This window comes from Trachypithecus francoisi, unplaced genomic scaffold (genome assembly GCF_009764315.1).
Source record: "Trachypithecus francoisi isolate TF-2019V2 unplaced genomic scaffold, Tfra_2.0 Lachesis_group19, whole genome shotgun sequence".
Classification (NCBI taxonomy): Eukaryota; Metazoa; Chordata; class Mammalia; order Primates; family Cercopithecidae; genus Trachypithecus; species Trachypithecus francoisi.
In genome coordinates, this window is record NW_022681464.1 from 34,158,977 (window position 1) to 34,174,068 (window position 15,092).

The 15,092-nt window shown below is 34.6% G+C and overlaps 1 protein-coding gene and 1 long non-coding RNA gene across 4 annotated transcripts in view; one reads left to right on the forward strand and one right to left on the reverse strand.

Moving 5' to 3' along the window:
* Nucleotides 1-15,092, reverse strand: part of MIB1 (mindbomb E3 ubiquitin protein ligase 1) — a 141,203-nt gene that overhangs the window by 40,430 nt on the left and 85,681 nt on the right. For both annotated transcript variants that reach the window (XM_033178160.1, XM_033178159.1), the window contains one exon: nt 13,654-13,805. In XM_033178160.1, the coding sequence (XP_033034051.1) occupies nt 13,654-13,805 (152 nt within the window). The remainder of the gene's footprint in view (nt 1-13,653; nt 13,806-15,092) is intronic.
* On the forward strand, nt 1,940-10,260 carry LOC117064075. 2 transcript variants are annotated; one of them, XR_004429250.1, is made up of 5 exons: nt 1,940-2,430; nt 2,814-2,988; nt 4,151-4,372; nt 8,814-9,025; nt 10,031-10,260. It is a non-coding gene; the product is annotated as an uncharacterized LOC117064075 (long non-coding RNA). The 2 variants fall into 2 exon arrangements; XR_004429249.1 differs by having other exon boundaries at nt 2,202-2,286.

The window sequence follows — 15,092 nt, forward strand, 5'->3', positions numbered from 1 at the left end:
AATCATCTTTCTGAATATACTGAGGCAAAGATATTAGCAATACATATTTGGTGCATGGTTGGGTTCCCAAGAGGAATAATTTCCCAACTCATTTCATTATCACAAATCAGAGGAGCAGTGTGGCATAGTGGTGAAGAGATCCCAGTCTGAAACCAAATTATCTGAGTTCAAATTCTGGCTCTAGCCACAACGGCTAGTGACTTCAGTAGATTACTTAACTTCTGTGCCTCAGTTTCCTCATCTGTAAAATGTGAGAAGAATCACAAATCCTATTTTATAGGGCCATTACAAAAATTAAATGAGTTAATATTTATAAAGGGCTTAGAAAGAGAATCTGGCACCTAACACATTATATAAGTGTCTGCTTAAAAAACAAGTACTTTCACTGCCACAAATCGTTACCAAAATGGGGTACTTGAGAAAACTGAAAATTAACCTACTTTATACCCTGAGACATGTCATCGTCTCATAATATGAGTAAAATTATTTCAGTATCTAGGAAAGTTGTTTAAAATTACCCAATATCTAAAGTAGTAGTCCTTATGTCACTGTTTTAACATAGACATTCAAAATAATTAAACTGCTATGATATTAAATGCTAAAGACAAAAAGAATGTGAAGGACAAACTCCTGTAGGTGTGTAAGCTCAGAAAACTCATAGTTCTTATTGTTTCTTAAGAGGACGTATTTGGATTACAAACAAGGTACAGTTGGTTTCTCTTGTGCATTTTTATGTGAGATCTTAAACTATATCTCCACAGGTTTACTAGATTTCATGTTTTAATATTTTTTCTCTTTGATTAAAAAATTTTCAATATCAAAATCTATTGTGACTATGCGATTAAAATTCAAAACAAAAGTATTTTTACCTCTGAGTCACATACTATGCAACAGAGTTACAGACAGGTTAATAACTATCTCAATCTTTGTAAAGTATGCAATGATCATACCTAAAAGTTACTTCAGGCCGGGCACGGTGGCTCAAGCCTGTAATCCCAGCACTTTGGGAGACCGAGACGGGCGGATCATGAGGTCAGGAGATTGAGACCATCCTGGCTAACACGGTGAAACCCCGTCTCTACTAAAAAAAAAAAAACAAAAAACAAAAAACTAGCCGGGCGAGGTGGCGGGCGCCTGTAGTCCCAGCTACTCGGGAAGCTGAGGCAGGAGAATGGCGTAAACCCGGGAGGCGGGGCTTGCAGTGAGCTGAGATCCGGCCACTGCACTCCAGCCTGGGCGACAGAGCCAGACTCTGTTTCAAAAAAAAAAAAAAAAAAAAAAGTTACTTCAGAAAATTAGAGAAACATGACAATGTAGAAGGGACAGAAAAAACACTACACATTTGAATATAAAGTAGAATTCATAATCAAATACATTTGAATGCTTGTATAATTTCTCAAAAGCATACTGGACCCTGTTTTTACCAAAGCATTATTTTAAAAAATTAACTGAAATTTACAGTGGATTGTTTTAAGTAGCACTTCCAAGATATCATTTACATACTATTTTCTTCTCCCTTAATGGTGTCTCTCCACCACCAATATACAGGTCCTACCTACCATTTCTTTACATTTTCCATTCAAATACTATTCAATAAATTTTAAAAGCATGTATATGGCAACAACTAGCTCTAAAGACAACCCTACAAAATCCTTTCAGGCCGTTAGCTATGTAATATATCACCATCCATAACTTTTTATCAGTCAAAAAATCAGGTTATAAAATATATTTTGGCAGCAGAGGGACTTCACTTGTTCCATAACTGTCTAAAGATTGTCTTGCTACTGGCCAGGGTAATTTTTTTCTTCTTTCCTTTTTTCTCTGCAGTGCTTCTAAGTATAGTGACAGTGCATCAGGCTTTCCTAGTCTCAGCGCAAGCTCAGTGAAAATCTGGGAAATGTAAGTGGAAACATGAGAGACCGCTTTATTTGGCAGTGCTTACCCCCCCCCAAAAAAAAGTGGGGGGCAGGACAAATGGCAAAGCAGTGTTTGGACCGCAGGATGAACAATCAATAGGCAGAAAGCAAGATTAAGGCTTCCTCAGCTTTTGGATCGACAATCGACAGCTGAGAGGCTATTTTTTGCTATGGTTGACTAAATATGGTCAGGGAAGAGAGAGGCACAAGAGAGCCTGTTTGCCTGGGAGTGCATGTTTCAAATGCTTAGCTGCCTATAAAGCTGTAGCAGTTTAGCCTGTGGTCACTGAGGAAGAATATAAGTTAGCCTCGTAGTGACCATGTGGAAGTCCTGACCTCGCTTGCAGACTTGACCTCTGGATGTGACAAGGTAGCTTCACTACAGATCTACTATTTAATCCTGGAAACTAAAACCCCCCCAAAAAAAAAAAAAATCTAAAAGCAAGACAGATGCAGACTATTTCCTAAGAAGTCAGAAGAACCCAATGTATTCTGGAGGGCAAAGAAAAACAGGGTGAATGTTTACAGTTATTTGGGGGGAATAAGGTGTGTTTTGGGTTCTGGTTTTTTTTTTTTTTTTTTTTGGTCTTTTTTAGACTATAAAATTAACTTCTGCCAACTTTTTCCCCTCTTCTGAAGCATTTCATCTGACAAGCTAGGTTCATTTTCTTGGCCTTTGTAGCAACCTTTTTGATTGCTTAACTTTCCATACATAACTGTGCAAGAGTGTTATATGACATTCCAAATCAGGTGGCCAACACTGATTCAATTTTATTGTAGAGTTTTTTTGTTGGTGAGTTTTTTTTTTTTTTTTTTTGGTAAAGGGAAGAGGGGAGGAGAGGGAAAAGTAAGCTTGTTTTTTGTTTGCTCGTTTGTTTTTCAAATTTATCTTAAAAGGTGAGGTTCTGTGTTCACTGATACATCCCCTTCCTTCACCGGGCTCATGAAAAGAAATGCTGAATCAGCGAATAGAGTGAACGAACAATCAAGATGAGATGGCTGCTGCTGATGTGATTCTCTAGGTCATTACCTTTCTTCCTGCTGCAAATGCTGCATGACACTAAGCTTACAGGTAACAGAGCACCACAGGCCTGTACTTTTAAGGATGCTTATGACTTTCTGCATGCTTACCTATTATTGACTCGATATATGTTCTCATTGTTAAATTCTATCTAACCATAGCCTAATTTCACAATTCAAGTTGAGAGCTAACGTAGTGTAAAAAGGAATATTGTTCAAATACCATGGCAGTAACTTTTGATCTTAAAAATGTACAAATACATTACTGTCATTTACATTATTAAAGATTTAGTCATTATTGTTTCAGATTAAGTGATGATTTTGCATCTCTAATAAGTCATATCCTGCTTCCAAAGTATACTTATTTTCTAAAACTATTAGCTTCTATTTCAAGGTTTAGTCAACCAAGAAACTTGGCAGATCATAAAATACTTCTGAATGCTTACTATTAATTGGCCACAAAAATAAATCAGAACGTGCATGGTGTAATTCTAATGCTGCATTGCTGAAACTGCTGTAGTGCTGGGCTATCTACTGCCACATTCTGATTTGCTCTCTATAAGCTGCACTAGCTTTTTGTCACAAGCTGCAGAAATTCTACTATCCCTGCCCTTTTTTTTTCTCCTTTGCCAAATCTGAAAATTTCTTGAGGTTTTAAATTAACCTTCTAATACCATAATAACTGAAGGCTACTTACCAACTATAATTTCTTTTCATGCTAAATCATCAAGGTAAATAAAACCCAGGTGCTCATAGACTAAAACCTTTCATTTCTTTGAAGTGATACTTTGCATAAGTTGATGATTCTGACAGTTATCCTTTATACTAAAAAGATTAAAGAATCAAAACAACTTAAACTCACCAAAATTAGATACTTCTACATCTATTTGAATTTGTATTCAACCCATAATTGTATTTAACCCAAAGAGAAGCACCAAAGTGCAAAATTCAGGTAAGGAACTAATAAAGAAAAAAGAATGACAAATTTTCAAATGATCATGAGTCCTTATCTGTGACCTTATAAAACACTAACAAAAATTCATAATCTTTAAAAGTTCAATTCATCCACACTCATCCTGGTTTTTCTCCTTGTTGTTTCACCTTCCAGAGTCAATATCAGAAATAGTTACTGTTATTTTGTTAGGTTTTGAATAAGATATCTAGTTTGTAAAGAAAAAAAAAATTCAATTTAATTAATTACTATCTACCTGTAGGATCTAGAAGCAGACTACAAAAAAAGAAGAAATTCACCCTGAAGACTGAAGAAACACTAGGCTGATCTTAAGTTTCTGAAATACACTCTGTAACACTACACTGATTCTATGAATCTCTTGCAAAAAGAATCAAACCAGGACAAAGTTCAACAGATAACTGGTCAAATGTTTAGGAATGTCTATGTCCACCAAGAATATGGAACCGTTAATGCCATGCTTCAGGTAAACTTGTTACAAAACTTAGTCTTCGATAAATTAGTCTCTGCAAATGATTTACCATTGCTCTACATCAGTAAGCTGAATGTTTCACTAACAAATAAGAAAATAAAATATTTCATGTTTTTACAGCTAATAACTTAGTAATACCTACTCAGAGTACATACTTCTTTATGTACCCATATGAACATACAATGCTATGGAATGTAAAGAAGTATGTATTTTTGGTAGGCAATAGACCACCAAGAGAGAATTAAACTGAGCTAAAAGAAGTTCTTGCTTCTTTCTATGTGAATGACCTTCATATGGTAAATTAACCTACTCGTGAATAGACGACCTTTGGCAATACTAACACCAAAAAAAAAAAAGGTTATCTACTACTTAAAGATAGAAACTATCCCTAAAGTTTTTATTTCATGAAGGAAAAGAAGATCCAGTGAAGTAGATTTCAATTATCATGAAACTCCTTTTAAATCATCTAAGTTTAAAACATACATCTTACTTACATTTTTAAATTAAGTACTCTCATTATTAAAATTTGACTGCAAAAGGGAAAATAGTATTACTAGCACAAAAGAATGAGGAATACACATGACCTATTTTCTGTCTCCACAATTTAATCTTAATTTAAGTATATCTCATTAGTAGGGCTCACTGATTTGTATAGAAAAATAAGATATTAATAGCTGGTTTCATTCACATGATAAGCTATTTCTTCTCATTTTGATAAATGTATAATCTATTAATATTAGAGGAATTTCTGACCAAAAGTTTTGTTGTTATAAAAAGGCTTTCTTTTCTGACAGCTACAAATATAGTGGCCCTTGTCCTTCCTTCTCAAGTTTATCAGGGTCTTAATCCAATCTCTACTTCAAATGTGAAGTTAAAACTTAAAATTAATTAAAATGTAAGATTTAAGCATGAAAAATGACAAAATTCTGGTCCACAGCTGTAAGTCAGCAGGGTATATTGGTAATAGACTACCAAATATTTAAAATAAATTAATTTACTATCTGTATTCTCTTTGAATTTGCTTTCTCCAAAGAGGGCATGTAAAATGAAAGCACTGTAGTCAAGAACCAATTTATACAGATCAAATAACTGTTTTTATTGGTACTATGCAATTACAATTCAATTTCTCTAAACACGATCAATCCATGTTTAGAAATATCAAAATACTTTTATTTCATGCAGTTTGTAGATTTTTTTAAATTCCAAATGCTCTTAGCAAAATTTATAAGCAGTACCTGTTTTACGCTACTAATGACAAAGTCAGAAAAAAAGAAAGAGTAGTATTCACATATTCTAACCATTTCTTACCAAAAGTATTATTTCAACTGAAATATTTATACATGTATAAAAAGCATATTTTAAATTTTTTTGTATCAGAAATTAAATGGAACAACAAAAGAAAAAAAATAAGAGAAAAAACAGAAATTAAATGGAAATGACTAAGTTTAACTACAGTTCATTTTCTCTGTTTAATAAGACAACTAGTTAATACAAAGATGATTTTCATTTTATCAGCAGATTACAATGAAAATGACTATAACACATGGCATCATATATGTTACTGCATGTTTATTGGAAATTATAAAAGGCACATAATTTTAAAATTCTGTATTTTCAAAGAAATTAGTTCAAAGCTCAGCCCTTTTGATCATCCACAAAACAGAATGACAATGATTCACGTCTATCTGGTAAGTTTACCTGTACAGGTCCTAAATACCTAGAACTCAAAATATACACCTCAAAAGTAGAGGCTCTTCTATAAAAATACTCAAAAGAGTATTACTCGTGTTTTATAATAAACAATTATATTAGTCATTCTATAGGTATACAAGTTGTTTAATAATCCTCAAACATCCCAGCAACTAAAAATCTCTTTGCTATAATACTAAAACGATATAAATAATCCTTAGAAAATAAAATGACAGGCTATTCATTTTTAAAAGTAAAATTATATACTGATTCTGGTGCTTCCAAGTTTAACTTATCTAAGAGTATTTTCAATCACTCTAAAATGTCACATCTATCACTTAGATCAGCTGTTCATTTTTAACTGAGTACATATTAAACTCTGGGCATCTGCTGACACTGGTATAACTCAAACATTTCAACTGTCTCCCTGACAGGGATAACAGATGCTGACATTATCAAATGCTGTACTATTTTTTTCCCATGGCCTCTCCTTGCCCCGATATGGCCAGTATATGAAACTGAACTGCCATCCAAAAGCACACTTGAGCAACTGGATCTGCTAAACAGCTCCCATATAACTAGTAAAAATAGAAGCCGGTGTTATTGCTATCTTCAGCACTGAAGTTCAGGCAGTTTAACACCTGTTTCACTTCTACTAGAATAAATGATGAAAAAGAATCGTAGTTACATTAATTTCACCAGCAGTATGATACTTACCAACCGACAGACGAAGAATATACTTAGTACAAGAATCATTTGCATATTGCCAGAATTAGTGCTGACCTCCCAGTTTAGTTTAAAACAGTAACTGTAAGGAATATTTTTCTACTCCATATTTCTCTGAGAGAACTTAACTTTATAGGCAAATTATAACTTATCAAACTTTTATGCAAGAAGACACCCCTCCCAGGATATTGAAATCAACAGTAAAACCACATTATAACAAAATTTTACTCTGATTTTTCAAGTATTATTCACATGACAGATTTTAACACTTGTATTCACGGATTGTAACTAACCATCATGTATTACTAAGTCGATAATGAGAAGTAACTAGGCAATTTGTACCCAAAATGAGAGAGAACTTAGTCAAGGAAACAGACCTTTAAAAGGGTTAAATTACTAAGCTATGATTAGTAACACTACGTATGCAAAAACAAAGAAAAACTGGCATGTACGGTAGTTCCTTTCAACACAAGTCCAAGCAATACACTGAATACACATGTGATCTATTTATAACTCAAAGGGCAGAGGTACTTTCTTAAGGCCATTGATATTCCTACACCCATCAACAATTTGCATTAGCTGTCAACTATAATGCTAAAAGAAGCAGTGGCAGTAGAAGGGGGTGACTAACAGAACTCTTCCCCAACCTTTTAGCTTACCTACTTAAGTAATCTGGTTTACTGCCTAAAGATAAATGGAAAACATTACTCTAAAATACAGCAAGGTCTATTTGTTCCTTTAAATACTATTGGTTTTGAAACAGCTTATTGTCCACATGTAAGAATTAAGCAAAGACTTCAGCTATGGACAAGATTAGAAAAAGAAGCAAAGATGTTGAAAACAAAGATGTACATTGATCATTCCTTAATGCAGTAATGTGTTAAAAGGAAAAGACTTTTAAACCATTAAGCACAGGAAAACAGTAGGAAAGTGACTTCACAATGGAAAATTTGACATTCGGTGACTGAAGCATTGGTATGATAATTTCTAACACTTGTAGAAGGTCCATGACTGTAATTTTACCAACTGTTTTGGATTCCATACTAGCAGTACTACAATGCTTTGCTAGAGCTGGTAAAATGGAACCAAATCGCCTCTTCAATGGATTTGGTCCCCTTCAACCAGCTGTAGCTATGCATTGATTACCACAGGACTACGTTTTCATTTGTGAATATCAATTACTTGTCAACTAATTTCAACTTATTTACATTATTCAGACTGTGATTATAATCAAATAACTTGTTACTGTTAACTCTACCTGGAAAAGCTAGAATGGTTAAAGATGTTTATAAAAAGCTTATGAAAAATGTATGGATGACTTAAGGATTTCAAATAAAAATTTTACTTACTATGGTCTCTTGGGATTAAATTTCTTATCCTTCAGAAAAGAAAAGAACTGGCAATAAAATGTAGGCTACGCTTTATAATAACAACCAAAAAAAGAACTTCCTTCAAGGAAGAAAGTATCTGGAAAGGTCACCTAAAACCCACCTGAAAACACAATGGGATTGTACAGTGTGGTTTACATGGATGTATGCATATTTAAAATAAAGAAACATTATATAACACTCTAGAAATGTTCAGTCACTATCTTCCACAGTATTGGCCTTTAATTTTACCGCTATTTACCTGAATGTTAGCAGGTAAGGTGAAAAAGATGATACTGTAGGATATCTTGAGGAGAGGCTTAAAACAGTATCTAGTTCTTCTGACCCTGAATCAAAGTTTTTTAGTCCTCAAAAAAGAAAGAAAATGCTAAGCATCACTACTTTTACTCATGAAATATTTCACCTCTTCATATTTGTTTTCACAGCTGTAAAATGAAGAACTCTGCTAGTAATAAATACTATGACTCTCCTCACTGTCTTCCTTGTCCCTTATAAAAAATATACACACAATATTCTCCTTCAGTGGGGATAAACTGAAGGAAAGAAAAAAATGACAATTATTCAAACATCCATATAGTTTTCTTAATGATTGCAATAAGACTATATATAATTTAATATTATTTAATTAATAGAGACAAACATTTCAGCAATTAATGAAGATTACTGAAGACAAGAATAGTTTAAAAACCCAGATGTTCACACATTCTCAACTCCAGACTACCCCTCCATTTCAAAATGAACATCATTCTCTAAAAGACTGTGGGCAAAAGGAGACATATATAAATATATATCTTATCACTTCATTCAAGATCTTCTTCCTCCTATTAATTATATCTCAGTCACAGTAAGTACATTTGTGTATTACAAGGCATATGGTGTTTGACAGTAGATGCATGAGCATACATTAGAGAAAACACACTCTAAGTATCCTATTACTGAATAGACTCAGCTATATTTTGTAGATAGCACTCAGCATGTTCACAGTTGTAAGGAAAGCATTAAACACCAAAACAGTACAGCATATCAAATCTTCAAATAGTCAACAAAGTCTTGTTTACAGACCATATTTCAGAATTTAAAAAGCAAAAAAAGCATCACAACATTCTAGAGGGAAAAGTATGAGTTGCTCATATATTCAGTAAGATTTTTAGTATGTATCTTTGTGGGAATTAGTAAGTAAATAAGAAATGCCTGTGAAATTATCTTAGTACCAACCTAAAAACAACATATATCACATCAGGTGATTCACTCATATTTTACTTTTATTTTCACATTCAATTTCTATTCAAGAAAGATTTGTAAATACTATATAAACTTTATAATTATATTAATGTTATCTGTACTTCCAAAATACCTGATTGTTTTTGCCAGCTCTGCAGAGAATACTGCTGACTAATTTATTTTCATGCCTGTGAGGGAGCTCTAAAAACTTAGCTAAAAATGCAGCATCTTTACAGAAAGTACCTAAGTAGCATGCTGATTATGCTACTCCAAAGAAATTCAGTTTTCACTTTTATCAGCAGAAATAATTTCTGCTCTTACTTTAAATCAGAAACTTTACCTGGATACTAAGAGATGATAAAAATGGCTAAACTCTAGAGGAAAACATGCCTATAAATATTAACTACCAGAACAGACAAACAGCATTGTTCTTAGGTAAGATTTCTTAAAAAAACAAAACTACTATATTAAAACATGGTGTAATTTCTACTTAAAATGCTCCAAACTTTATAAAGCACAGCCAAAGTACTCAGGGTCTTATAGCGAAAATTTATATTCTCTTCCACAATTCTAAAAGACAACAATAAATGGCTTTATAACTCTTTTTCTCTTAATGTGTTTATTTCAGTTACTATCAAACTATGAGGAAACATCAAGATCAGCTTTGAAATCTAGACTCTATATTGATCTGCACCTTTGAAATAGAGACTTCAAAGGACAGTGTTCAAAAATATAGGGCATCTAGACACTTCATCAGGTTCTGGAAATAACAATGTGCTATATCTGGTTTTCTTTTCTTTCTTTTTTTTTTTTTTAAGGGACAGGGTCTTGCTATGTTGCTCAGGCTGTAGTGCAGTGGCACGATCATACCTCACCGCAGTCTCAAACTCCTGGGCTTGAGCAATATTCTCGCCTCACCCTCCCAAGTAGCTGAGACTAAAAGTCTGTGATGCCACACCCAGCTGATTCTCTTTTTTTTGATACAGAGTCTTGCTCTGGAACCCGGACTGGAGTGCAGTGGCACAATCTCAGCTCACTGCAACCTCTGCCTCCCGGGTTCAAGTGATTCTCACATCTCAGCCTCCTGAGTAGCTGGAACTACAGGTGCACACCACCACACCCAGCAAATTTTTGTTTTTTTAGTAGAGACAGTGTTTCACAATGTTGGCCAGGCTGGTCTCAAACTCCTAGCCTCAAGTGATCTGCCTCCCAAAGTGCTGGGATTATAGGCATGAGCCACCACACCCAGCCTAATTTTTTAATTTTTTAGAGACAGGGTCTTGCTACATTGCCCAGGTAGATCTCAAGCTCCTGGCTTCACGCAATCCTCCTGCCTCAGCCTCCTAAGTCGCTGGGATTACAGATGTAAATCACCACACCCAGCTGGTTTTCTATAGTATGAAGGCCAAAAAGATTGGTTGTTATTTTTAATTCCAAGTACAGTAAAAATGGTTCCTTCTGTCTTCTGACATCACTGGTCAGTATAGGAGGAAAAAAAACTTAAGAAAAAGAAATTTGATATGAAAAAAAGAACTCAAAACATCTCAATTTGCAATTACAACTGGTAATATAAGTTGTGTCATCTTCTGATACTCTTCAGTGTCCAATTAAAATCACACTCTATCTGGCAATCTATAGTCACAACTACCTAAAAATGTCTTAAGGAAGTAGGAATAAAGAAGTCATGTAGCTTTAACTGAAGCACTACTTTGTTGAAGAATAAAGCATCTTTTGTAAATGTCACCTGACACCAAATATCTGGTTGGCAGAGTTGCTGTTTTAAATTTTCAGGGGAACCCTCAAGATTTATGCAAGAATTGAAAAAAAAAAAAGTAAATTTTCTCTTTCTTGTATAGGCTTAGCATTATTGAATATACTATGCCTACTCTCGATAAAAATGAAACAACTCAAAATATTTAAAAGATACTTGTTTCCTAAACACTTCAATTCTCAGTTTATCCTAAACTTCGTGATTTCATATTCCCTCAATAAATCCTAAATTCCCTCAATAAAATCTTTTTGACCATTCTAATCTGAAGTAATTGCTGTTTGAATTCCTAACACAGTTTCTCTACAGAATTCATTCTGTAATTGATCATATAACGTCTTGTGATATTCAACAGTGTCCTCACTGTCAAAGTAAGGATAACATTTACTGAGTGCCTTGTATAGCCAGAGCCTATGTAGGATGAACAGATGAATATGAATGCCCCCAATTTTAAAAGAAAGACAGAAATGTACACAGTAATAAACAGCACTAAGCTGAGTACAGTAAGTACGATAAATAAGAACACAGAACAAGGAAGTACAGAGCAAACAAAATAATTCCAATGATGACACAGGAGGTAGCTCCGGAAGAAAGATGGTTAAGATAAAGAAGCGGGATAGGGCACCCCAATCAAAGAAAATGCTCCAAAAAATAGAAGAAGAAAGCAGACAGCATATTTTAGGAAAGGAGAATAGATGAAGGGCAAGGCGGGCTGAGGGATTGGATTAGCAGGAGATAAAGTTAGACAGACTCAGGACACACAGAATATGGGTCTGAATGCCAAGACAAAGTAGGTAAATTGTATTCTATGTTAATAGACAAAAACTGAAGTTGGGAAACAGGGGAAGAGAGCCATTTAGACCTACGCTTTCAGAATGGATAATCTGTAAATGTATAAAATTTAAATCAAGAATAAGACTGAAATCAAAGAAAAAAATTAGAAGAATAGTATAATAGTCTAGGTAAATGTAGTGAGTACTTAATTGGGTCAGCAACAGTGGGAACAGAATGGAATGGATGGGAAAGATTGGTAGAATGAATAAAATTTTAAAACTAGTTGGAAGTTGGTAATTGGTGAGAGAGCAAAGATAACTCGAAGCAATGAGGTAGCAAGAGGAAGGAGGTACTGATACATTCACTGCCCATGTGTTTTGGTTTTGCTTCACAAACAGACCATAATACAGAAAAGGTGATGTAAAGTGGTTTAACAGTTATGATTCTAAAGTCACCTAGACCTTGCTCAAGTTACAGCTGCTTCAGTAATCAGCTACGTGTTCTTGAATAATTAAATTCATCTCTATAAGCCTCATATTGTTCACATGTAAAATGAGGATATTAACACCTGCCTCAAAAAGCTGCTGAAAGGATTAAGTGAGATGATGCATGTGAAGCACTTTGCAGAGGCTGGCATGTGGTAAGTGCTATCATAATCTTCTGTTTGAAGGGCAGGGAAAATAATACTACTACTGTCTCCTTCACAATGCCAAAATCTGAAGTATTCAAATATTTGCAATTTGGAAAAAAAATCAAGATGTGATCTAAAATATGATCATTCATTTCATCCTATAATATATACCCACTGTTACAGTTACCAATAAGCAGTAGCAATAAAATCTTTTTGTTTTCTGTGGTCACCCTCTAGTGGTGATCCTAAGAAGCTTAAAAATCGCCACAAAAAAAAAAAACGGAAGCATGATATAAAAATACAATAAGAAACCAAAGAATAAATGTTCAGAATAGACAAAATTATCAAAATAAAAATCAAAGTGAACATTTTTCTTAGTCCAGGTATACAGGTTTGACTCAAACATAAACAGAAGACATCTAATGCAGAATTTCCTAAAATGCTTAGGGTAAAGTTGCTCCAAAAAGTGAGTTAATGGAAATCTCTAAATTAAGCCAAGCTAAGCATTTTCCCATTCTGTGGGACACTGCAGATCCTTCATAAAGAATGTGATTCTCCAAAAGCAGTCTTTCTCAAATGTCAACCAGCAAATACTTTTTTCAGTAGAATACTATTGCTGTAACAATGGATGAGGGGATAGCCACACTAGAAGTTTATATAACTAATTACATTATTAACAAGGAATTAGGTAACTTAATATTTATGTAGTCTTAATTTTTAAAAAATAATTATCATGCAAATGGTAACCTGAAATCAGAGGACACCCAGATAATTATTTTGAAGAAATATAAACCTCAAAATAAAATGCATTTTCATTAAATCTTTAGAAAGAAACCAGCATTCCTGATATTTTATATCCACATTTAATATAAACTTAAATAATCATTTCGTAATACTTGTATTAGATTAACAACCAAATAATCATCATATAAAACTAAAGGCATAATTTTCACAAAACTTTAAAATGATTTAAAATACTAAATTAACCAAAATTATTTCTTCATCAGTATCAGAAAAAGAGAATCAGCAGTACGAAAATATTTTTAAATTGCACCTAAAATAGTAAGGGGTGACATACCTGGGATTTCCCCTCAGTGCAGCATGATGCAGAGCATTAAATCCATTATTGTTTGTGATGGTAACATCTGCTCCAGCTTCCAAAAGAACTGCTAGGATATCATCACGTTTCTTACTTATTGCATCATGAAGAGGGGTATCACCTTCAGAATCCTTTAAGTTTAAAGAAACTTCCATTAGTTCTTCAACTAATCATCCCATCTAATAGTAATACTTTTACCAAATGCTAAGCAAACAGAAACAGAGACCACATCCAACAAATACCAATAAAAGAGCACTTTTTGTGGTAACTATAAAAATATAGGCAAAGGCCAAGCATGCTGGCTCATGTCCGTAACCCTAGCACTTTGGGAGGCTGAGGCGGGAGGATCACCTAAGGCCAGGAGTTCAATATACCTACAAAAAATTTTAAAAATTAGAGCCGGGCACAGTGGTATGCACCGATAGTCCTAGCTACTCAGGAGGCTGAGGCAGAAGAATGGCTTGACCCCAGGAGTTCAAGGCTCCAATGAGCTGTGATCACGCCACTGTACTCCAGCCAGGGTGACAGAGCGAGACTCTATCTCCAAAAAAATAAAAAACAAAAATACAGGCAAGAAACACTGGCCACATTATAGTAAGGAAAATCATACTCAAATCTAGTTGGAAAACACAATAAGCATGTTGGAGTTTTTGTTTTGTTTTGTTTTTTGAGATCAAGTTTCGCTCTTTGACTCAGGCTGGAGTACAGTGGTGTGATCTCAGCTCACTGCAACCTCCATCTTCTGGTTTCAAGTGATTCTCCTGCCTCAGCCTCCCAAGTAACTGGGATTACAGGCACCCACTACCACGCCCAGCTAATTTTTGTATTTTTAGTAGAGATGGGGTTTCACCATGTTGGTCAGGCTGGTCTCAATACTCCTGACCTCGTGATCTGCCCACCTCAGCCTCCCACATCGCTGGGATTGCAGGCATGAGCCACTTTGCCCGGCAAAGTTTTTTTTTTTTGTAGAGACGGGGATCTCACTATGTTGCTCATGCTGGTCTTGAACTCCCATGCTCAAGCAATCCTCCCACATGAATCTCTCAAAAGTGTTGGGATTACAGGCATGAGCCACTGTTCCTGGCACATGCTGAAGCTTTACCAAGAAAAAAGAAAAGAAAAGAAGTAGCCTCAAATATAACTAATGACAAAAACTAACGAAGTGAAAAAGCTGCCCCCCAATTAAATAAGTTTAAAATGGCCTTAACTGTCATACCCTGAAATTCCATACCAAACCTACACCATAACAATGAATTGAAAGTCGGTGGTTTTTGACCTTGGCTGCTCATTAGAACCTGCAGGGGAGATCTTTTAAAATCTGTTGTACAGAGGAAAAAGAAAAAAAAAAAGAGAGAGAAAAATCTGATGTCCAGGCTGTTCACCATACAAAATCTCTAGAGGTGAGAGTGAGGCATTAG